Below are 24,056 nucleotides of genomic sequence, written 5' to 3' on the forward strand. Positions count from 1 at the left end.
AGCTAAGAGTGTTGAACTTTAGGATTTATTTTTGGTTTGCGTACGTGCATGTATGATGCATCAACGCACAATGTGGCCAGTTCTATTTAAGGACAATGTACTCCAACCAAAACGCCACCACATTCAAACCTAATTCTAATGATCTAGTTCGGCTTGCTAATTAATTTTGAGGATTTAAATTTACTTTAGTTTTATTCATAGCGTTAGTGCTACATAGCTAGATCGTTAGAGTCACTAATGCTGAAGACTTATAAGCAAGCAGCTGACTTACGTCAGTGATAGTCTAATAGAAAGAGAATGGTTCTAGCAGGTAGAAATGACTGATCTTGGGCCTAGCTAACAGGTGGAAGAAAGCCTACACAAGTGATAAAGATCTGGCAAAGTGATCAATTGTGATCCCCTTTGAAGTCACATGATCAGTTGTGATCCCCTTGAAGGCGCGTTACTTTATCTGGTTAGTTTAGTCACATGATCTCTTAATTCAGAATGGTTTTATTTCTATCTTGGAATAGCCGTAGTTTAGCTAGCTTTCTTTGGTAATAAGTGAATGTACATGTTGGAATTAGGTAAAGATCTTCGCTACTTCCTTTCCAGGTTCGTTTAAGACAACACACATGTCTCCAGAAAAATAAACTAAAATATCTGATTACTTTTCTTTAAATTATTTAAAAGACAAATTCAAAAACACCTGAAAATCTCTATTTTCACAGTTGTTTTTAAATAGTGGTCAGTTTGCACAGGTGTGTAAATAACTTGTCCAGCAGGTAGGCCTATATGCCACACTCTGACATCACTACCGCATACCCAACCTGCCCTGTGGTTTCTATATTATTGCAAGAGAAGACCTATTTTAGTTTATACTTGAAGTGTTTTCTTTTCATTTTAGTTTGTCTATGTTAGCATGTGTGGGAAAACTTAGTGTGTGTTCTACATACTACAACTCAGCAGTGTTAATAACACCCTACAGTTAATAAATGTCATATCTCGTGTTAAAATTAATGTGAGAATATTTGTCAGTCCATCAGTTTCTATATCCTATCTTATGTTCATAGTTTGCTATGTTTTGCTTATATGTTTTATGACATTTTATAATTGAGTAGTGGCAATACTTGAAAGCTAATTAGGCATGCACCAACCAATATGTTGAACATTAATGAGTGCCATACATTGTGATTTCCTATGATAATCCAGCAACTAAACTTTTCTAAGCCAAAATGACATACTGCATCATATTTTGAATGATTATTGACGGTTTTAGTCCCTCAAAATTGGACGGCGTGTGAAAGTTATTGTAAAATTGCCAAGAAATCTCACGGGGCTATGTTTGATTTCCACAGCCGACCAAGTCTCACGAGTTGAAGGAAGTGAAATACTTCTGTGCAGAAGACGAACAGTCACGACAGTGCTGGTTAGCGGGCATGCGGCTGATTGCAAACGGAAAGCAACTGAGCGAAAACTATAAACAAGCGAGAAAGTTTCAAGCTCTCGGTAGGGAGATGGACTTGGAGACAAGCTCACGGGTTAGTTTTGTTTCAATTTCTAAAGTGATGCATTACTGTGATACATTAAGTTTTACATTAACAGTCACTGTAAACTTAGTATAACATTAAATGAACACTACGAAAATTGGCATGTAGCGAGGATGTAAACAAGTTGACAGTGACAACAATTGAGTAAATTATGTTGTATGCTTGTCTAGAGGGGTGTGAATGAAGTAAGTTGGAGGAAAAACCTTTAAGTTTCATAGGCTCAGCTGGAGGGAATCATTATATTGTGTAAGCAGGAAATTTTACCTTCCTGAAGCCTGCGTACTATAGTATTTATTTTGTTTCACCACAAATCTAAATTGTAATTCTACAAAAGAGAAAAGAAACATTAAGAGATGTATAGAATTAGCATCTACTGAGCATTGTCTTACATCGGTTTCAACCACTAAACACGTTCATGATGACCTTTTATATTATAAACAAGTAAAACCTGCTAATACACTTATATTATAAATTGACTTACTATGTTGAAAGAATATTAGTTGGTCAAGAATGGTGGTGTTAATTTGACCATTCACTGTCCATCCATTCATCAATTTAAATCTTATTGTTAACCTAACACTGCTAAATTGATGTTAATTACTCTTAGGTTTCCTCATAAAGGATACTAATGAGTAATTACATTCAACATAATGTTAATTAATTACTGTTAACAAATGCCTTTTGTGTTTAATGATGTACCATGCTGTATCTTGTATAAGCCCACATTTGTGTAGAACAAGTGTGAAATAGTCCTTGGATACGTATAGGAGACAAGTTGTTACATATTAATTTTCTAATTGTCAGATTTTTGCTTCTTTGCAGAGAATTGAAAACAGCAATGACAGAGTAGCGATAGATTTTTCTGGACATTCAGGGAGGATTATTGGAAACAAAAGTGAAGCAATAGCAATTGCCGAAAGAGAAGGGGTCGAATGGAGTGTAAGTTATACCCCCGAATTGGGGGACTTACAATAACTCATACCTATGTTTGAGTACTTTAATCATATGTCACTTTAAAGCTCCTATTTGACTTTTTTAACAGATGTTTGACTGTAGATTGAAATACTGTCATGCCCACAAATGTAAATTATTTATGTATTTTCCTTTCCTTGACCTCTCATAACTCGCATAATCACGTTTGCATACATATCTGACCTTTAAATGTATTTGTATCTTTTTAGAGGCGTAGTGGTAGGCCGGTTGAGAGCCCTAGAAACAGTCCTCGACACGGATGTGGTAGTCCACGATTTATAGCTAGTAGTCCGAGGCAGGTAATAAGTAGTCCTAGAAGTAATACTAGCCCACGATTGAATTGTATGTCGAGTGGTAGCCCTAGGTACACAACACTGCATAACGGATACAGTCCTATTATGAAGCGTCGGTTACACACAGGAATTCATGCAGGTATTTTGACATTTTTTTTTATTGTTTTACATATTTGTACAATATCTAAAACGACATGTATATGATGTATAGTATGATTAGTCATCCATAACTATATCAAAAAAGCTACATTAATAATTTAAAACAAATTTGTTTCTAGGTATTCATGCAACGCAACCGTGGTATCACAGCGGTATTTCACGAGATGAGACCCATGGCCTGTTTGCGAAACAAGGAATGGTTGACGGTCTGTTTTTAATCAGGGAAAGTCAACGATTACCAGGAACATATGTGCTGTCTTTTAGTCAGAACCAAAAAGTAAAACATTATCCAATTCAGCTGGTATGTTTAATGTTTTTGTTGTGGTTATTATGGCATATGATTTATATATTTATAATGTACAGTACTCTGGAGTGACCCAACAATATATATAATGTACTCTGGAGTGATGACCCAACACTAGGTTAGGTACCAACCATGGAAGAGGGGATTATTGCCATTTTCTGGATGCTGTGAACGTATTGAACAAAGTTAAACTAGTGACCCGACCCAGAAAGAAATAAAAAAGCATTCATCTTCATTTTTCATGGTTATTTCTAAGACAGACTCAGTGTAATTTTCGACAATGACATTTAGAAAGAGAATTTTAAAATGTTTTCCTTTTTTTATTTCTCAGATGGAGGACGATAATGTCCATTTTGTGAGCTTAGATGAAGGAGTAACAAAATTCTGTGATTTAGTCCAGCTCGTAGATTTCTATAAAATGAACGCTGGAGGATTACCCACAAGGCTTTTGCATATTTGCACAAAACTATAAAACTATTCCACATTTTGATGAAAGAGATAAGTTGTTTTAAAAGCTGACGAAAGACTTGCTTTAAGATTTGCCTGCAGAGAAAAAACTCTCCTATGTAAAAGATATATGCTTGCAATGAAGGATGTACGCATGGAATGAAGGATGTATGCTTGCAACGAACGATGTACGCTTGTAACGAAGGATGTACTCTTGTATGAAGGATGTACGCTTGTATGAAGGATGTACGCTTGTAATGTAGTACTGTACACAGTTAAAACCGAACTTTTACTATTATTAAACGATCAGGTGTAGGTGAAATAAACTGTGGAAAAGAACTGAATTATGCTGAATTTAGCGTATCAGTTGATTGATGTATATTGTGTGGTTTGTCTTTGCACATATCACATGATGGTTAGCAGGGAACTATCACACACTGAAAGTCTAACAATTTCACAGGTCTCTGTTTAAGTAGACGCTGTGGCCATTTTTTTTGACATTTTTATAAATTATGGAAGTTGATTAGCACAGAGGAAGAATTATCAAATTTGAATTGAAATGGAAAACACTATTCAATGTCCATTTCGATAAGTGACAAATTCATTTGGAAGATTGTTGAAGAATGTCTTCTTTTTTATCTTAAAATGTTTGTTTTTAGTCTTAACCTGGCAGTGTAGTTATTATAATATGACTAGTAACCCATTTTTGGGATACTCTTAGTCTTAATAGCTTGACTGGATGTACATTTCCTATGCATACTACATTGTAGCTTTTTCATTATAATTATTCAGCAAGAAAAAATTTATTTTAAAATATTTTGTTTTATTTATTAAACAAAACAAATGTTGGCAAATTTCTGATCCCTCTAACATTATAACAATTTTAATCGACAACAAAAAAGTTTTATTGAGAATTGATATGATAAATAATTATAACATTAAATTATTAAATGATATGTATATCTTTTAGTTGTAAAGAATGAATGATTTTGATTGAACATTGTTTATTTAAGTACTCCACTAACCTTGTTATTACAAACTAGTGTTGTGATTTCAGGCCAACACAATGACAAGTCTTCTAACCTAACCCAGCATTCACCCCAAACTGACAGACCTCTTACTGATTTGATTGGCAGCTTAACATCTGCCAATCAAAACCTGTGTTTAGCTATCCATAGTTTAATTACAATAAGCTTCACAATGTCTGTATGATTGACAGCAGAAGTCATTGTGATGAGCAGTGTTCTATCATCAAATCTTGCAATCATCTATTTATTTTTGTCGTTCAAAATGTCAATTTTATATTGTGTTAGGTTTAATGGGGATGAATGATTCCATGTCATTCACCCAAGCTATTTAAAGACTTATATTCCAATTTCATTCATATTTTAGTATACATTTCCTTATAATATTTATAGAACTATTAATACAACTCTTTAAACTATAACAGAATTATAATTATAAAGATTATCTACAAAAGTATATTATGCCCAATTTTATATACACAGAATTTGTCTTTTGAACAAAATGAAAATTATAGAAATGTTTTTTAACAATGACATGAAATAGTGCATTTTTTTAGATTTTGCATAGAAAATTTACATATAAATTTGATTTTGTTCGTATTTATATATTCTTTAATCAATACGATAGCAAATATTTTAGAGGTTTCATCAAACTATAACCATATTTAGTTTGTTTTAAACATTTTGCTAAAGAGAGATTTCTGGATGAAAATTGCATTTGGTTTTATTTTTGACCAAATGTGATGAAAAAAATCATGTCTTTGATTAGCTGAATAGGATTTTAAGAAAAGAACGATTTTACGAGGGTGTTGTTTTTATATGTTTTTAAGGCCGCAGAGTGCCTTTGTTAATATTAGATATTAAGACAAATATTGTATAAATTGAACATATATTATTATGGAAAATATATAATTTTAAGGTAAAATATTAGAACATTTTCAAATTGTATTCATTATAAGAGATATTGTTTTTGTCTAATGTCTATGGCAAACCTTCTTGATTGTGTGTGAATAAGCCAGATAAAACTCACAAAATCAAATTATTAATTTATTATTTTAAAGCAATAAATATATTACATTTTTTTATCCTTCACAAAATATCGTAATTTTCCATATATCCTATATCATAGGCAAATTTCTTGATACAGCATCACATGTGAAGCACATGAGATTCTGTATTATGGAATTTGATTTGATACTAGATAACTATTGTGGTGATACAACACTGAGAATTGGGTGATTGTATTATTAGTTCTAATTGCCACTGTTTATTAGACCATGTCAAAATTATTTTACTGCAGTAACTATGCTAAACAACATTGCAATTTTTTAGTAAGTTTGTTGTTGAGCTATCATACACATTATTTAATGCAGTGATTGCCTCATGAACATTGAAACAAACTAAAACTATCTGTTGCAGTAAAAGATGTAGTTACTGCAGTAACTGCAGTAGAATACTTTTTACATAGTGCCTACTGGTGATTTATTCGGTTTAATTAACAGCAATTGAAGTATCTTGAAATAATATTGATATTATATAGATAGTGTATGTTAAGATCATTGGCCTTGTATAACATTACATAATACTGTATTACAATATATGACATTTACAATTTGAACATTGGGTTATAAGTTATAATATTTGCTATGCTTGAATGAACACCTTAGTGCTTGGTGGTAATTTGGTATCTAGTTATTTAAAAGAAATTATTATTTTTGGTTAATTATTATAAAACAAACTTATTTAATATAATTATTACTAAAAAATTGACAGATGATTATGATAAAAAGGAAAAAATGATAATATTAATAATTTTATTTGATAAGAAACTATTTTACAATCATCATTTTTAAAAAGGACCATGTAATGTGTGTGAGTTATCCCTATTCTGGTTTTATCGTCGTTGCTGGCTCACTTTTTTTAAAAACCAGCAGCATAAGTTTTGGGCAAATGCTTTTCTTTCTTGTCATTCTATGAAGACAATACCTTCTGTTAATATATATTACAATATCTGAAATTAAAATGTTTTTCTCCTTTTTTGGTGTAAATGAGTCACAAAAATGTTTAAGATGAGACAATATGATAAAATGAATGGGATTTTGCCAAAAAATGCCCAAATTATTGACTGTCTAAAATGCAATCATTAATATATAATATTGAAAATTATGAACCAGTTATGTCAAAAAGCAAAAAGGGGCCAAATTTGCTCATTTTTCTAAAAAAATCCCTGTACTATAGTACAGGGATTTCATAGAAAAGTGGCCAAAATATCAACTTTGAAATATCAAAACATTGAGGGAAACATGCGAAGACTACATTATATGCATCTGCGCATGTCAAATTATAATATAGTAACCAGTTTCGTTAACTAAATAGGATGAAATTTGGCCTTTTTTCATAAAAATCTCTGTACTATAGTACAGGTTTTTTTTAATCGAAAAGTGGCTAAAATATTGACTATGAGGTAACATGCACAGACCACATTATTTGTTTAGCCAAAATATAGCCTTTTTAATACATATATATTGAGGTAACATGCACAGAGTACATTATGTGCATACCTGCATGTCAAATTATGATAATAGCAACCAGTTTTGTAAAAAAATAAATAATTCAAAGTTTGGTCACTTTTTGAGAATATTTATTGACGTAACATGCACAGACTACATTATGTGCATCTGTACATGGCAAAATATGTTAATAGCAACCAGTCGAAAAGTGCCTTTTTCTGTAAAAATATCTGTACTATAATAGTACAGGAATTTTTTTTCGAAAAGTGGCCAAAATGTCACCTTTTTAAAACATATATATTGAGGTAACATGCGTCAGTGCATGTCAAAATATGATATAGTAACCAGTTTCGTCAAATACTAATAAAAAGGTCGAAATTTGCCCCTTTTCTGTAAAAAATCCCTGTACTTTAGTACAGGGATTTTTTTCAAAAAGTAGCAAAATTAAAGTATATCACTTCTAAAATAGACATGCGATAATTGCTTTTATGCGTATATATTGTGTTATCAGCCTTGTATAGAGTTATATAGTAACCATTTATGTCAAAAAATAAAAGGGAGGCTGGACTAGATTTTGTGGAAAAATGGCCAAAATATGACCTTTTCAAAATTCAATTCAATCATATGCAATAATATTGCCATATATATAAATATTTCCATATCATCATGAAACCAGTTATGTAAAAAAAATACAGGGATTTTAAAATTTTCATTGACTTTCTCAAGCAACGTGAGGTGTGTAATATTGATGGGGTGTGTGTGGGTTGACTATCCTGGTTCAATAATCACCACTAGAGTACAATGCCAAGGTTGATGTTTTAAGTTCATTTACCAAAAACCAGTTGGACTCTAAATTATGACGGATGACGCAGTATGAAATTTTTTAACTGGACAAGGTCAAAATAGAAGGGTCTTTCACTTCACAATATTTTGTGAGCCATTTGAAATTATTGCAAGGAAATTACTGATTATTCAATTATTTTATGAATTATAGCAACCTTGGCATTTAGCCAGTAGTAACAATTTAGTCCATATGTTTATAAACTACTGTAGGGCCTACTACTATAGGTTAATATTGTACAATTACGGTACTTTTTAAAACATTATTATTCCCTTTGTGATACCATGAAATGGTTCACGAAACAGAGAAAATTTGTTTCCTAATTAAAACTAAAAATAATGTATCATTTATACATGTATCAATTATGTATAATATGCATACTTACATACAATAATATACAAGATCAGTATGTTTGGTTGAATACTGTACTGTCAAAAAGGAGTACTTTTAAATAGAGGGCAGCAAACTGATTATTTCTGTCAATATCAAGCAAAGTTAAAATCTACACAAATACCAACTGTAATGCATGTAATATATATATTTTATTTAACTATTATTATATATTAAAAATAGTATAAAAAAGAATGAATAAAACATATATTCATAACATTTATGTGGAAATTGTTCAGCTTTTAGAATGTGAATATTATATAGCAGTAGATATTTCATTGCACATTTTCGATTTTTAACATTCAAGTTAAGTTTACAAGAAAAATGTTTCATTTAAAAATGGTAGCTCAAAGTTAAAAAAATGTATTGTTTATTATAAAATAAATGCCTTTGCAATTTCAACCACATTACTAATAATAACTGACTTCTGCTGCAAAGTTTTATATTTTGTATATAGATTGTAAATACAGAGAGCTGCCTTTAATAAATACAAGCAAAGGTTTTTGGGATTCTGCTTAAGCTCTGTCTACACTATCAAACTTTATGTGACAACAAAATGATGTGTCTATATATGGCCATGATGATGTCATATCACTACCATATTTAGGTGTATCACACTTTTTTTGTCAATTAGTTTCAAAGTAGTAGACAGACCTTTAGAGTTGTCAAGTTTTCATTAACATCATACAGTATTTTAACAGAACATCAGAGATTTAGTGTAAATATAATAAACATTTCCATTATGTTAATAATAATAATAATAATAATAATACTATACATTAATTTAAAAAATATAATCAGTTATACTATTGTATATGGTTATTAAACACATTGTTAAATTACTATACTGTACAGTGTTAGATTATAATATTACATCATGGTATATTTACTTCATCTAAAAAAATCCTTAAAAATCATTTTACTGTGAATATTAAGCATTAATTAACATACAAAACTGTTAAGTAAAATATTTAAATTTATTATTAAAACTAGAATGGATATATTTACAGACTTTTAAATTCAAATGCCCGTTGGTAAAATGGAATGTTTTGGGGAATTATATAAATTGCAGATAAACAAACATAATTTTTCGACTTGATACCATGCAGAAAGCACATTAGTATGGTACCAGGGATACCCCTCTAAATTCAAAATTCCATCCGGAGGGGTGCCATACAATAGGATGTTGAGTATAGTTAATTTCCACAATATGAGATGAGATGCAATTTATGTTAAATCGAAATAATTTTCTTATTCTTCAAAATGTATTCTTAATACTGGAATGTTTAAAAACACTGCACTTTTTAGACAACTGTGTCTATTTAAGGAGTTAACATCACCATACCACTATTTCCCTTGTTAATTATATTTTATAATTTGTTAGTATATTTTCAACTATGTTATAATTTTACTATAAAGTATATGTAGTTTGTTTTCTATTGTGTACCATAGATTTATGTTTCTAAGATTATAATTGTGAGATTGGTTTAACACATGGTGAAATAGAGGGTACAGGGGTAGATTCAGGTTGGGGAGAGCCCTTGCCATTGGGGAGTGCACTCCTTCCTGTTGAAAGCTAAAATGAAATTATTAATTCCTTTTGATATCCATTTCTATCTATTATTATTAATATTACAGTACACATTAGCGCTATCCTTCTAAAAAAAATCCTGGATCTGCCTCTGAGGCAAGCCAACAGATTAACATCCTATCACAATCACCTATAAACAAAGAGCAGGCTGATACGCTATTCTACATAACAAAAATATAAAACTATTAAAACTATAAAAAAAAATGTTCTCACACACAGACATATTGCTTTGTAGGGTCACAATGAGTTCATACACAAAGCCTACAATCACTGACTGAGTTGTAACAAAGTGGACACAAAGTACCGGTAACCACTTAACAAAAAGAAATAACATAAACACAACTTGTTCCAGAATGTGAGAAGCAGCTATTCAAAACAAGGAACATGTCCCTAAATGATTCAGCCTCTGGTAATTGAAAACTAATAACAACCTTACTAAAGCTTGGTTTCCACTTGGAGGCAACGCAATCAACCACAACGTGATGGTTCATCCAAACTGTTGCTTGTAACTTGTCTTTTTTTGTTGAACTGGGAACCAAGCTTAAAGCGTACGCCCACACTGAACCAGTCTGATGGCTCGTTAAAAAATCATGAAAATTGATGTTTTAGAATAAATACGTTCACACTAACTATTTCCTAATTCTGTGTGCAAAATGTACGTGTGACAAACATGCAACATAGCCTGGAGCCCAGTGTGAACATAACCTTGGAATTATTTCATCGTTGATAGCGAGTTTAGAATTTGATGAGCTACACTCTTATTTACGTAAGCTAATATTCCCCCTGTATTGCACCATTTAAGACCTTCACTAGTGTAATCATCTGTATCCGGTTGGTGATATTCAATGTCTATTTCAAACCTAGTTGTATCATTTGTTAATCGTACCTTTTCCAGGCCTCTATCTAACCGTATGATACCACCCCCAAGGGCTTTCAGAATTGCATGTGCTGAACATGTATCCCATTTATATGTGCTACCTTTTGATAAAATATAAGCATCCACCAAACCATCTATGACGCATAGTAGCTTGTAGCCAGCGCCACTTGCGTACACTTGCTGATCTCCTGTTATTGGTTCAAGTGTTTCTTTAATCTTTACGTCTTCTGATTTACTCATTATAATGCTAACTTTATCGTGTGTTTTATTGTTAGTTGAACTGTTTATTGAGTGGGCTGTGATGTCCTGATGACAGTAACCCCAAACATGACGACCTTGCCATCTAAATGATGAAGATTAGAAGATGCAGGAGATTACTTGTTTTGTCTTAATTTGCATTCCATACTTACTAATCATTTGTTTTGTTTTAATTTGCTTTCCATACTTATTTATTACTTCTTTTTCTTACTTTGCTTTCTAAACATAATTGTTGTTATTTGTTTTGTCTTAATTTGCTTTCTATACGTACTTATTACTTATTTTGTCTTAATTTGCTTTCCATACTTATTTATTACTTCTTTTTCTTACTTTGCTTTCTAAAATGAATTATTACTTGTTTTGTCTTAATTTGCTTTCCATACTTACTTATTACTAATTTTGTCTTACTTTGCTTTCCATACTTACCTATTACTTGTTTTGTCTAATTCAGAGAATGGCTGATTAATAACTCCAAAGATCGGTTCTCCAGTCTTCCGTAAAAAAGCTCCGATAAGGATGACTGCACACTGGAGTCCATTCTGGTGGATTCCAGTTGACGAGGGTTGCTCATTAGTCCCTCTAATGTACTCGGCAGTTGAATCTAGTTAACAAAACAAAATATTACAAAAAAAGATTTGAAAAAAAACCCATTATATATGGTAAATTTCATTTCTGCGTTGTATTTCTGTTTGAGATGAAATCTGCTAATTTGGTAATCAAATAGTAATGTTAAAATCTGTAACAGTGACAATTATTAAATTGATAAGTGATAATTGTTTGTTGATAAAATAATAAAGCCTATTAGTCTAGACTATCAAACCAGTTTGACAAAAAAGTCTGGTATGGTAGTTATATGATATGACATCATCATGTCCATATATGGGCACATCACATTTTGTTTTCACATAAAGTTTGATAATGTATCCAGAGCTTTAGGTAACTTATAACTCACCTATGGGGTCAATCCAGATACCTATACTGTTAACATCAAGTTCACATTGAATGTCTGCTAATTCACAAGGAGGAGTCACATGTACATCTTGATGAATTGTGTTGGCCAATAAGAAAGCAGCTTTTGAATTTCCATCTAATACCTAAAAAGACAAAGGCATTACAGTACATATATTGTACCTCCATGAATGTTGGCCTAAAACTAAAATGGTCCATCTTTATTCATTTTTAAAATCATTGCATATGTATAGGCCTACTGTGTATGTGTATAAAGTATAATAACAATAGACCCATTCTTTTAAAAACCCCTTTGAAGGAAAAACTTCTAAACTGAATAGTGGGTCAACACTTGGGACATTCAGGAGACACTTTGTTAAAAAAGTGTTCCCATTTTGTACTGTTTGTAACAGCTTACTATTTGTGTTTACCTTAGTGAGTAGTTGACATGTGTCTTGTTGTGTTTGCTGTATTTCAACAACAACAGTCTCTCCTAGAGTGTTTGTAAACATGTTGCTCTCCTCACCAAATACATATTCCTTCAAGCCTGGATACTAATAATATACATGTATGTTTAAGACAGTTACTAAAAAACAATAATAACACACCTCAATAAATTAATGTTACTTGATTGGACTAATGAACCCAGTACCCAGGGATGGAAAGATACCTTTAATTTCTTTATACCTTTATATTCAATTTCTTTATACCTTTTTTTCAATTTCTTTATAACTTTATTTTCAATTTCTTTATACCTTTTTATTCAAATCATGTCGAATCATTTCCTGAATAAGTACATCTCCGAGAGTTTTAAAATCTTGAATAAATCTCTTATTTTTATCTTCCCCCGTCTTCTCTTGCACCAGCAGTTCAAACAGTGATTGTTCAGCACGAACCACACGTGCCAAGTTTGCCGCCTTCTCTGAAAGATCTAGTATCACTTGGATGAAAGTAGTCGCCATTTTTTGTGATTACTAACACACAATTCCACTCAGGAACTGAAATTAAGTAAATATTTTTTGCTTTATTTATTTTACTTTACTAGATATGTTATGCGCGATTTGAACGATTTGCGCAATTTGAAATTGCGCAAAAAAAATCCTTGCGCAATTTGAATTGAAACATGTGTTTCAAATTGCGCAAGCAGCGTATTAAATTGCGCAAGTAATCTGCAAATTGCGCAAGGTTTTTCGACAGATTGTGAAATCATGCACACCCATATTTTTATAGTAATTTCTAAGAATGATTCAAAATTAAAGATAAATATCGCATTTCCTTATTTTAGTAGTGCAAATATTGTTATAAGTTAGCATACCGTCGAAGAACCGACGAAGGAAAACGAAGCGGTGGTGTTCCACCAGGCGGGCGCGGCGCGGGCGGCCGGCTATACTACTCTAGCCTAGCTAGGGTCTGGACTACTGATACTGACTAGGTTACATGGCCTAGCTTAAACTAATATTAAAAACTTAATTTTTACATTTATTTTGATTTATTTCAAGTTACAGTGATAATATTATTTAATTGTAATAATAAATGTTATGTATTTATTATACACATGTTATCTTCGCATTTATTATGTTTTATTTTGAGTTATTTAGTTTCCAATAAATTATTATAATACCGATTTTCTGGTAGAATTTTGTTGCGCAATTTGAAAATTTACAGTTCGTTTTCAAATTGCGCAAAGGTGTCATATTGCGCAAGAACTATCTTGCGCAATTTACAAATTGTGCAGCGCAATTTAAAATTGCGCAAAGATTTTCTTGCGCAATTTGAAATTGCGCAAGTTGATTGCGCAATTTGAAATTGCGCAAAAAAATCCTTGTGCAATTTGAAATTGCGCAAGAATTCTTTGCGCAATTTGAAATTGCGCAAGGATTTTTTTGCGCAATTTCAAATTGCGCAAATCGTTCAAATCGCGCATAACAGATATATTAAAAATACAATACAGTAGGCCCTGTGAAATAGGTCCTGGTTAGTACAGTAGGAGGCGTACATTACTACTGCCAGCATAGTAGACCCACACATGGAGGAACAAATATTTATTTTCCTCCATGGTATAGTATAGACCTAGCTAGGCTAAATACTAAGGCCCACCAGGGCTAGTAGTAGGCCTACTTACTAGGCTACCCCTTTCTGACCTAAATTGACGTTAAACAACTTAAATATGCCTAGCCTAGACAACAAAAATATATAGTATTTATCTTATCTGTTTACATGTTAATTTTTCGAAATATTGCACAGAAGAGTGTAGTTAGTGTATTTTAAATATCAAAAACAATCTTTTTACAGTTTGTTGTCTTTTTTCATTTTCTGTCATAGCGCCCCCTTGAGGTTTCTTTAAATGGAGAGGTGGTGCGCACGCGCATTTCAACATAAAGAAAAAGCAAGGCCTCGCGCTGCGGATCGGAACGGAAGAAGATGCTAATTTTAATTTGTTATTATTACTAATATTTATCTATTTTTGTGTTTAAGGCTAGGCCTAGTCAAAAGATTATATAGTGAATTACGTATAGATTGTGTTTAATAGTTAATATTATTAACAAATGGTCATGAATACTGGTAGGTTCAGGCAACAAAATGTACAAGCTGGTCGTGGTGGGAACTTTCACGACGGAACGTACAGCGGAGGTCGTCGAGGAGGAGGCCCAACGTGGAGAGGCCAACCTTCTCCTGGTTTTAGATCTCCACCGCCAAGAATGATGGGTTCGCCATGGGATTACAGCCCATCGTCGCGAGGTAATAGAGGCAGCCATATGGGGGCTAGGCCTAGCCCGAATCCAAGGTAATAATATATAATTTATTAAAACGTAAATAAAGAATAAATAAAAAACAATACAAACAATCATTCATTGAATCAAGTATTTAATCATTTATTTATACTTTTATTATTTAATATTAACAATAACATCAACAATTTGTTGGATCCTTCTTTGATTTTAAATGTACTTTCCACAACAAATTATTTTAGTTAGGATGTTATTATACCCGATTTAAACAATTTGAAATTGCGCAAGGATAGGTATGTCAAGATACGTGACGTCACACACTGTGGGTTTCGTCGCGAAACTCGTTCCTGTTTTTTTCGTCTTCATATAGGTGCTTGATTTAAAAAATTAATTTAAAATGCTTATTGGCTGAATTTCACTAACCTTTGAACTTGTTTACATAGTGAACAGGTCAAAGTTTATTTTTGTCAAAAAAACAACATTTTTAGAAAAGCGATCGCGACGTGGTACACAAGTTAATTTTAGCATTGGAAAAACGCATTAATTTTACACATTTCGTAAGTATTGTCTTTTTCAAAAAATATCCTGTATTTTTCTTTATAATATAAACAGTATTCCTACTTAGTTTGAAGGAAATTGATCGTTAATCAATCACAGTTTAGCCCACAACAAATAACCCAACTTCAGAGCTGGGGGTTGAGAATGGATGTTGTTCAATACACTATATTCAATGAATAGTGCATGTTAAAGCAGATTAAAAATGCCATATTTTTTATGAAATCGACGTACTATAGCCAGATTTGTGACTAAAATGTCAAATATAAATATTAATTATTATTATTTTATACGATATTTGTTTAGATTCCAATGTAATTAATTAGATAATTTAAGATTAAAACGCCATTTGAAATAACTGGTGTGGTTTTGGAAATTGCATATGGCGGTGTACTATTCTGTCATTGGCTGATATATGCCACGTGACCATAATGGTGGTCTGCCATTGGATGATTTCAATAGTATAAGGAATAATCATCTTTTGTTTTATTTTAACTTTATTTTGCTTTATTTACAGTAGATATCAGACTTTAATTTCAAGAATCAAGAAATCCAACTATTATTTCAACCATTTGTCTGGTAAGACCATTCTATTAATTCAAAGTAATACAGAATTTTATTTAAATGCAATATTTATTTATTGTTTAAACTTGATTTTGTATGTTTTGAAAAATGTTATAGTTATGATTATATTTTATTTTTTTATAGAAATGTCAGGAACACATAAAAAAGAGAAGAGAATGCTACCAGTAAAAGTGAAAGGCGATTTATTAACGCAATAAGCAGTACTGTATATAATTGTTTCCTGTATCTTCTGGGAGGGGGATAAAGTTTTAAATCATTTATTTCTAATTCATCTTGATGTACAGTATAGTTACATGATCTTGCCAATTAACCTGTGTGAAAAAAAATTCAAATGATTTTTATGTGTTAAAATATGCTATGTTTATGGTTCAAATATCTATTTTGCGGGAGGGGGGTAACGTTTAAATATAATTTATTTTTAATTCATCTTAATGTACAGTGTAGATACATGATCTTGTCATTCAACCTGTGTGAATAACAAATTTCAAATGATTTTATGTGTTAAAATATGCTATGTTTATGGTTCCAGTATTTCTATTATTGGGGAGGGGGTAAAGTTTAAATACATTTTTTTTCTAAATCATCTTGATATACAGATGAATGTATTGTGTTTGATGTTATCAGTTTGATATTCAACTGGTGTGAAAAAAGAATTAAAAAAGAATTACAAACAAAAAAGTTATGACTTTATATTTTCAGAAGTAAAAGAAAGGTCACAAAATTTTGTATATTTTGTATATACAATTTATCACCGAATTTGATTATTAAAAGAAATCGTATAAAAAAAAATAGTTGACTGATTTTGTTCATTTAAACTTTGTTGAATTCCATTTTTTAAATAGAATTATAAAAAAATAGTTTGGTTAAAATCAAATAAATTTGAAATTTTTCTTGACATACCTAGCAAGGAATTTCTTGACGTTTTTTAGACCTAGGGCCTAGGCCTACACTACAGTACTAATTTATTGTCTTAATAAAGATGATTTATGTTTTTTCGTAGATTTAGAGGGCAGTCTTCAGGTGGTTATAATCAACGTAATTCCCCATACGGCTCACCATATTCACCGAACTCATCATTTTCGTCTCCAAACCATCCACACTTTTCACCTCATCGTGGCTATCATCGCACTTCCAGTCCACGGTATGGGTCCCCTGGCCAAGAAGGACGAGGCAGAGGCAACAAAGGCTATAGCAGGGGAGGATGGAACAAAAATAAGGTTTGGATTCATGATCATACGCCTTCAATTCTTTTGGTTAAAAAATCACAGAATTAGAAATTAACTGTAAAGTAAAATATGTATTATTCTTTTTTATTATATATGTTTTTTTTATAGCAGAGTTAATATATTGCAGTTAATAATATATTATTTTGTATTTGTAGGGTAGGGGAATGAACCGAGGTAATTGGAACGGAGGAGGCGACATCAGTGTTTACTTCAGTCCAGAAATGCTTATTAGTCCATGGAAAGAACTTGAACGTCTTCACATCAGCAACACCCAAGAGAACCCATCCAGTAAAGACAACCAAACATAAGTGAAGGCATTGGCAGCAAACTGGATGGAAAACTATAAGGATTGCAGAAGACTCAGGAACCTGGAGAGGTCATTTCCAGGTAACTGATTTTGTACATTTTATGTACAAGTTACACTCTTGGTAATTTAACTAGGGTTAACATATCCTATGTTACTATTGGAAAATGTTGATCGTGCTAGGTCGTTAAAAGCGCAAAAAATGCCATGTGATGTGCATATAAACATACCTCACTGGTATAAACCGGATCTTGAACGGCAATTTAAATCGATAACTATAAAACATTTGTAAGATGACGTACAAGAATAAGCCCCAATATGTGGGTCGACAAGAGCCAAGTTGTGGATTGTGAAATTATGACTAAAAAGAAGTTGAACATTTTAATACAATATCGGAGACAAGAGTTGAATAATTACGGAGAAAGGATGGATTCTAAAAATAGGATGCGAACTAACAAATCAAATTATTTTTAAACTGGAAAAAAACCAAACCTTTTCAAATAGGTGTTTTACTAGGCAACCTGCCGGTCAGGTTTACAGAAAAAAATTTGTTAAAAATGACAATATCCAGACAACTAATTCTGATTGCTTTAGAACGTTTTATTTACTTTTGATTTACCTGTCATGTTTTATATAAGTTCCAAAAAGGACAAATTTAAATGGTCTTTAAATAAATTTTTTAAAAGGTAGTTATGAGTAGAATGTGAAGTTCTAACCAGTGTATATATATCGTTTTATTATCGTCGTCGTTAGTGTCTATATTTACTAAATGATGTTGTCTAATTATCTGATAATTGCGTCATTTGTAAACTTGTGTGATTTTATACTTAAACTGTCAGTATTATGGTAAGTACAGTACTGTTATTGGTGGTATTTAAAATCTAACTCAAATTAAATAAAACTAGTTTTAAATAATGCATTTAAAGTAACTGTACATTAAAAAATTATTTTTAAAAATTGGAATTTTAAAATTTGTATAATATGAAATTAAATTGATTTTCGAATTTTTCAAATACTGAAATTTCAACAGCAGTTTCGGTGAGCACTGGTGGATTTTAACCACCGGATGGCAGTCACAAGGACCGTCATCACCGAGTGCTCTTCTTTCTTTAGAAAATGCCGCCGATCTCACAGTACTGTGAAAAATACCTGGATTCTATTTTTAAAGCCATATTTTTAAAATTCCATTTGGCCTACATTTTGAATAAAATTGAATTGGCACTTACAAATAATGTGTTTTTGTCGTTCATTTTATTTTTTAAAAGACTGTACGCTAGCTGTATGATATGGAATGTCATTTATTGTTATTGTAGTCATCTGATACTGGTCAACGATACATTCCTGCAAAAAAAAAAACAACCGGTTGATTACTGGTCATTCACAAACAAATTGGTGTACTATAAGGCCTAGCGCCTTCCTCCCCCTCTCATTCAAAACTAGTCATTCACATACAAATTGGTGTACTATAAGGCCTAGCGCCTTCCTCCCCCTCTCATTCAAAACTAGTCATTCACATACAAATTGGTGTACTATAAGGCCTAGCGCCTTCCTCCCCCTCTCATTCAAAATGGTTAGGAAAATATAATATGGTAGACAAAACATAGGGTATACTTTGTGTTAGCGCTGTAGCTTGGTGGTTAATGTGCTTGCCTTCCAATCCCAAGGTCCAGGGTTCAATCCTGACCTAGTACCAACTCACAACTCCGCATCCTAAGCCTCTAATGAGACTTGGTTTATAAGCACAATAAATTATAATAGTTTATCCATCCTGTAATTGGCGACTTACTCGCTGTTGGATGCGTATGAAATAAAATAAATTGATAAAAAGTACAATATATTTTACTTTTTTATTAGATGCATTTATGATCAACTACGAGTTGGTACCTTTTGAATTTATCTTTAAATTGGGAGAAGACATTTCTCTGCAGCTCTGTGTAGGTTAAAAGTAGCTTGGCTTATACAACATGCATGGTATTTTTCTCATAATAAATTTCATGGATTTCGATTTGATCACATGACAGGTTTTGTTTCAGCTGATTTTAGACATCATCATCCTCTAAAGCTTTATTTAATACCATCTTTAATGAGGGTGGCCTATCCAGTTCCAGTGAAGGAACTGATCATTGAGGTTCCCACTTGGACAAAACGCAAGGATGTAAGCGTGATTCAAGTAACTTCACCAATCATGACGCAATTGATCATCCGAGTGGTTGCGTGGGAACTAAGCTTTAACGTCGCATTAAAGCAAATTATATAAAAAAAAGTTGATGTTGATATGTATTTCAACCTTTATATTAATAGACCTACATGGTCATTTATCAGAAACAGCTTTGTTAAACATATTAATGATGTAACCTAGAAAAAGCACTAGGTTCCCTACATGTGGCTTTACAAATTGAAAAACAAGTGTCGCATTGTATTGCAATAGAATTGATTTTATTCGTTTCCACAATTTTGTAAATGCACATGTACAATAATACATGGTCTATGTGTACCAAAATTGGCCGGTTATGGGAATAAGATACAAAATCCTAAATGGACATCTAGGAATGAGATTATATGTCAAACCAGGGAAGAGCGACCGATCAAATCTACACTCCATTCAAACATCTATGGTAAACAATATAGTATTTGTTTTATCAATCTGGTATGTAAAATAGGGTAAAATAGGACAAATTAGGGGTGGGACTATTGCTTAAATTATTTTAACATTAACAATGATTTAGTATGTAAAATATGATAAATTAGGGGTTGACTATTGCTTAAATTATTTTAACATTAACAATGATTTAGTATGTAAAATAGGACAAATTAGGGGTGGAACTAATTGCTTAAATTATTTTAACAGTGATTTTGTATGTAAAATATTATAAATTAAGGGTGTCACTATACTTAAATTACATTAACAATGAAATGGTACTGTATCCATAAATTAGGGGTGGGACTACACTCAAATTGCATTAATAATGACACTTTACTGTAAATTAGGGATGGGATCACACTTAAATTAAATTAATGACATTGTACTATAAATTAGGGGTGGGACTTAACTTGAATTACATTAATAATGACACTTGACTGTAAATTAGGGATGGGACTACATTCAGGGACTGTATTAACAATGATGTGGTCTCTAAAATCTATAGATTAGTAATAGTAGCCAGACAATGGGACTTGAATTGGCTAACTATTTGAAATCTAGCCAAATTAGGTTGCAGGACTATACATTTAAAAATTAGCAACAATTTTTCCACAAAAGGGAAAAAATCGTCATAATGTAGACTTTTTTCCAAAATGTAAATGGTTAAAATATGAATTTGCGAATAATTTTACCTAGTAGAAAACAGTTGTTATGCCAGATCTACTATCTAGATTATTTTTATATTATCTTTTAGTAAACTTTAAACTGTATTTGTACTAAGCAGCTTTATAAAGCCTAATCCACTGTTTTAATTCCCGAGTAAAACTACCGACCTAGATCCACTTTATGATGGTGGGAAATCACTTTTTATTTTTTAAATATTATCATTTTCCTTAGTTGTAAAAAATTCTTTTTAAAAAAATCTGTACTTTCTTAATACACAGTACAGTTGTTTAAGGTTGGTAGAATTTAAAAAACTAAATTGGAACAATAATTAATATTAATCATCGATTTTAAAGTACAAACATAAAAAAATTTAGAAATTATTGTATTCCAACCTACATTTTATAAACCTAGTAATATTAACATTCCATTATTAGCAAATATGAGTTTAAGGATATTAATGTTAATTGGAAATGAAAGAGTTTAAGGACATTTTAATTTGTATATCATAAAATATGGGTGCATTAAGTGAAACGTAACCTAGATATTTTACAATACTTTTTTATGAGATATTCATTTTGCTTTAGTTTAAAATATCAATTCTTATACAACACACAAATCCAGGATTTTTTTAACAGAATAGCACAAAATATATTAATAGTAAATAGAAAGTGGTTTATAATTTCATTTTAGCTGTTAAAAGGGCGAGTGTGCGGGCCTTGCGCTACATACTGGAATAATAAATTTAAATGTAAACGTAACCTAGTAAGAAATATTTAAAGGGTATAAGAATGAGGGTGGGGGTGTATTTATTTAATAAAATACGAAGTTAAAATAAACTTATGTATCCTGCACAGAAACACACTATTTTAAAAATGGCTTAAATTTCTACAAAATATAAATACTTACTGGGTAAATTATGGGTATGAATAGTCAAATAGATGGTGAACTTAGTTGCGAGAATTCGGTCAAAAATTGCATAAACAGTTTGACTCGGGCATAAGCCCATTCGGGGGTATATGCTTATTTCAATAAATTGGAACAAATTTCAGTAAAACAATCTATATAGGTATTGACCAAACTAAGTGTTAGTTCTTGGTTATAATCGAACTAATTCATTTTCCTGCCAAGGATAGGAAGGTAGAAATTACCCATCGTCAGCCTCACATACTACACTTGGCTTATAATTTATCATTTAGATAACCTAACTACAACTTACTATCTATTCACCTACCTGCATTCCGTTATCATCTGCTTCAGGACGCTGTCATTTTCTTGTTGATCCAGACTTCTTTCAAAGGACGTTTTGCAAAATGGTTTAAAAATTATTTTATTCAAGTGAATGACAATTTTTGTTGAAATAATTATACGTCACTGTATCATGGTTTAACTGTAAATTGCTATAGTATTTGTCTTGTAATGCATTTCAAACGCAATATAGTATATAAGATAGTAGAAATTCAGTTTTTGTCTAAACTGCTCATTTTAAGCATATTTCTGAAAATCAAACCACTTGTTCTCTATACTTAATTCAATCACGAACCCACACTACGAATATTTCAAGACTAAATGTTCAGTTCAATAGTGTTGTATACAAAAAAATGAGGAAGGTGAAAAATCCAAGGAGTACCGAACAATACTTGAAAATAAGCAAATCAAAGTAGGCTCTCATAGGGAGTTGTTACTTTTCCTAAAGGTCAAAGTTCAATCCCCTCCAATCGTAGATCACATATAAAGATTTCAAAATGGGGAGGGGATATGAACCTTGTGGCTTGATATTATTAATCTGTAGAATACTGTACATATATTATATTTCTTTTTTGGAAATTTAGGGTGGATACCGTTCACCCGTCACTTGGATCCTCCTATGGTTGCACATATTTTGTCTTTAAAATAATAATAATTCATACCAATCAATTCTACAACCACCAAAATCACTATAACCTTCAAAGATGAATTATTTTGTTAAAATATATCTCTGTCTCATCAGCATTTCAATATAATCAAGGTAGTTCTGCAAATGCTAATTTCTGATGCACATTTCTCTTTAAAATAACTTACCACAGCGGTTAAATTCTAGATTTCACATCTATTGCATCATGGATGTCCTAATAGAATTGTCAAATTCCAGTCCATCAAAAAATAACTTTTGAGTATCAGAAAGCAGACGACTCTTTCTGGCAACTGAGCATCAGCTAAAACAGATAATTTTCTGCCGAACAAAAATCTGCATCGCTGCAAAGCAGACATCTGTTTGGCAAACATAGAACATCAATTCAACAGCCAACTATTATATGCGTCAAGTTTAAATTCTTCCAGTTATAATACCACAAACTTGAGTTCAGTAACGTCCGTTATAAAAATTACATCCATAAGCAGCCACTGGTATCATTTCACAAGACCACATCAGTTTCTCAAAGCATTTTAGTGCAAATCCAACCAATTAAAAGACAGTAAAATGTGCAAATCCATTATGTCGCATACAATGTATCCTCGTTAATATTCCGGTCATAAAAGCCGCATCACAGACTAATCGTAGAAATTCAAGAAGCTACTGAAATTTGAAAGTTGTTGTTATATATAATATGCAGTAGTTATTTTTACAGCTTTTGGAACATACAAAAACAATTTTTGTAAAATTATGACTTACTCATTTATACAAAATATTGAAAGTTGTTGAGACAAAGTAGTTTAACTATGTTTATCTAAGGTTATTTACCCGATCCACTGTCTACACTATCAAACTTTATGAGACAACAAAATTTGATTTGCGCATATATAAACACGATGATGTCCTGACTACCATATTTGGGCACATCACACTTAATTTTGTCAAACTAGTTTGATAGTGTAGCTTAAGTTGGTTATCTAACCACCAAAGTTAATTGGTCAAGGGCCAACTCAAGTCTATGTCATTCCTGTAGTGTCCTACCTAGGTGTCCCTATTCATAATCATATATATTAACAATTATTTTCCAAAATTCTGTAATAAACTATTATTTATAATAATTGAATTGAAGCCTTATTCTTTATACAAGCCTACACAAATTAACAGATTATATTTTAACTACGAATCCCAACATATCTTTAGTTTTAACTGCTGCTACTGTATAACACAATATTGTACACAAGCTATTCGAAATCCTACTGGATATTATACTGTGTTGATATGTCTATTCATCGCATTTTATCAGTTCATGAATGAATGC

At 31.6% G+C, this 24,056-nt stretch overlaps 3 protein-coding genes and 1 long non-coding RNA gene across 5 annotated transcripts in view; 3 read left to right on the forward strand and 1 right to left on the reverse strand.

The window, feature by feature from the left end:
- Window positions 1-6,766, forward strand: part of LOC140059939 (growth factor receptor-bound protein 14-like) — a 43,388-nt gene extending 36,622 nt beyond the window's left edge. For both annotated transcript variants that reach the window (XM_072105942.1, XM_072105950.1), the window contains 5 exons: window positions 1,338-1,520; window positions 2,352-2,468; window positions 2,711-2,933; window positions 3,073-3,254; window positions 3,589-6,766. In XM_072105942.1, the coding sequence (XP_071962043.1) occupies window positions 1,338-1,520; window positions 2,352-2,468; window positions 2,711-2,933; window positions 3,073-3,254; window positions 3,589-3,729 (846 nt within the window). In that variant the 3' untranslated portion in view covers window positions 3,730-6,766. The remainder of the gene's footprint in view (window positions 1-1,337; window positions 1,521-2,351; window positions 2,469-2,710; window positions 2,934-3,072; window positions 3,255-3,588) is intronic.
- Window positions 6,767-9,366: 2,600 nt separating this feature from the next.
- Window positions 9,367-14,454, reverse strand: LOC140059914 (inositol polyphosphate 1-phosphatase-like). Its single transcript, XM_072105904.1, has 6 exons — window positions 14,362-14,454; window positions 12,900-13,142; window positions 12,576-12,698; window positions 12,149-12,290; window positions 11,623-11,797; window positions 9,367-11,281 (listed from the first exon to the last, which is right to left on the reverse strand). Exons 2-6 carry the CDS (start codon window positions 13,104-13,106, stop codon window positions 10,774-10,776), a joined length of 1,155 nt encoding a protein of 384 aa, XP_071962005.1. The 5' UTR covers window positions 13,107-13,142; window positions 14,362-14,454; the 3' UTR covers window positions 9,367-10,773.
- On the forward strand, window positions 13,135-18,775 carry LOC140059922 (uncharacterized). Its single transcript, XM_072105917.1, has 4 exons — window positions 13,135-13,152; window positions 14,711-14,929; window positions 17,014-17,230; window positions 17,395-18,775. Exons 2-4 carry the CDS (start codon window positions 14,844-14,846, stop codon window positions 17,545-17,547), a joined length of 456 nt encoding a protein of 151 aa, XP_071962018.1. The 5' UTR covers window positions 13,135-13,152; window positions 14,711-14,843; the 3' UTR covers window positions 17,548-18,775.
- LOC140047399 (uncharacterized) lies at window positions 15,199-16,761 on the forward strand. The gene is made up of 3 exons (XR_011844947.1): window positions 15,199-15,430; window positions 15,946-16,007; window positions 16,137-16,761. It is a non-coding gene; the product is annotated as an uncharacterized lncRNA (long non-coding RNA).
- Window positions 18,776-24,056: the final 5,281 nt, after the last annotated feature.

Source organism: Antedon mediterranea, chromosome 1 (genome assembly GCF_964355755.1).
Source record: "Antedon mediterranea chromosome 1, ecAntMedi1.1, whole genome shotgun sequence".
NCBI lineage: Eukaryota > Metazoa > Echinodermata > Crinoidea > Comatulida > Antedonidae > Antedon > Antedon mediterranea.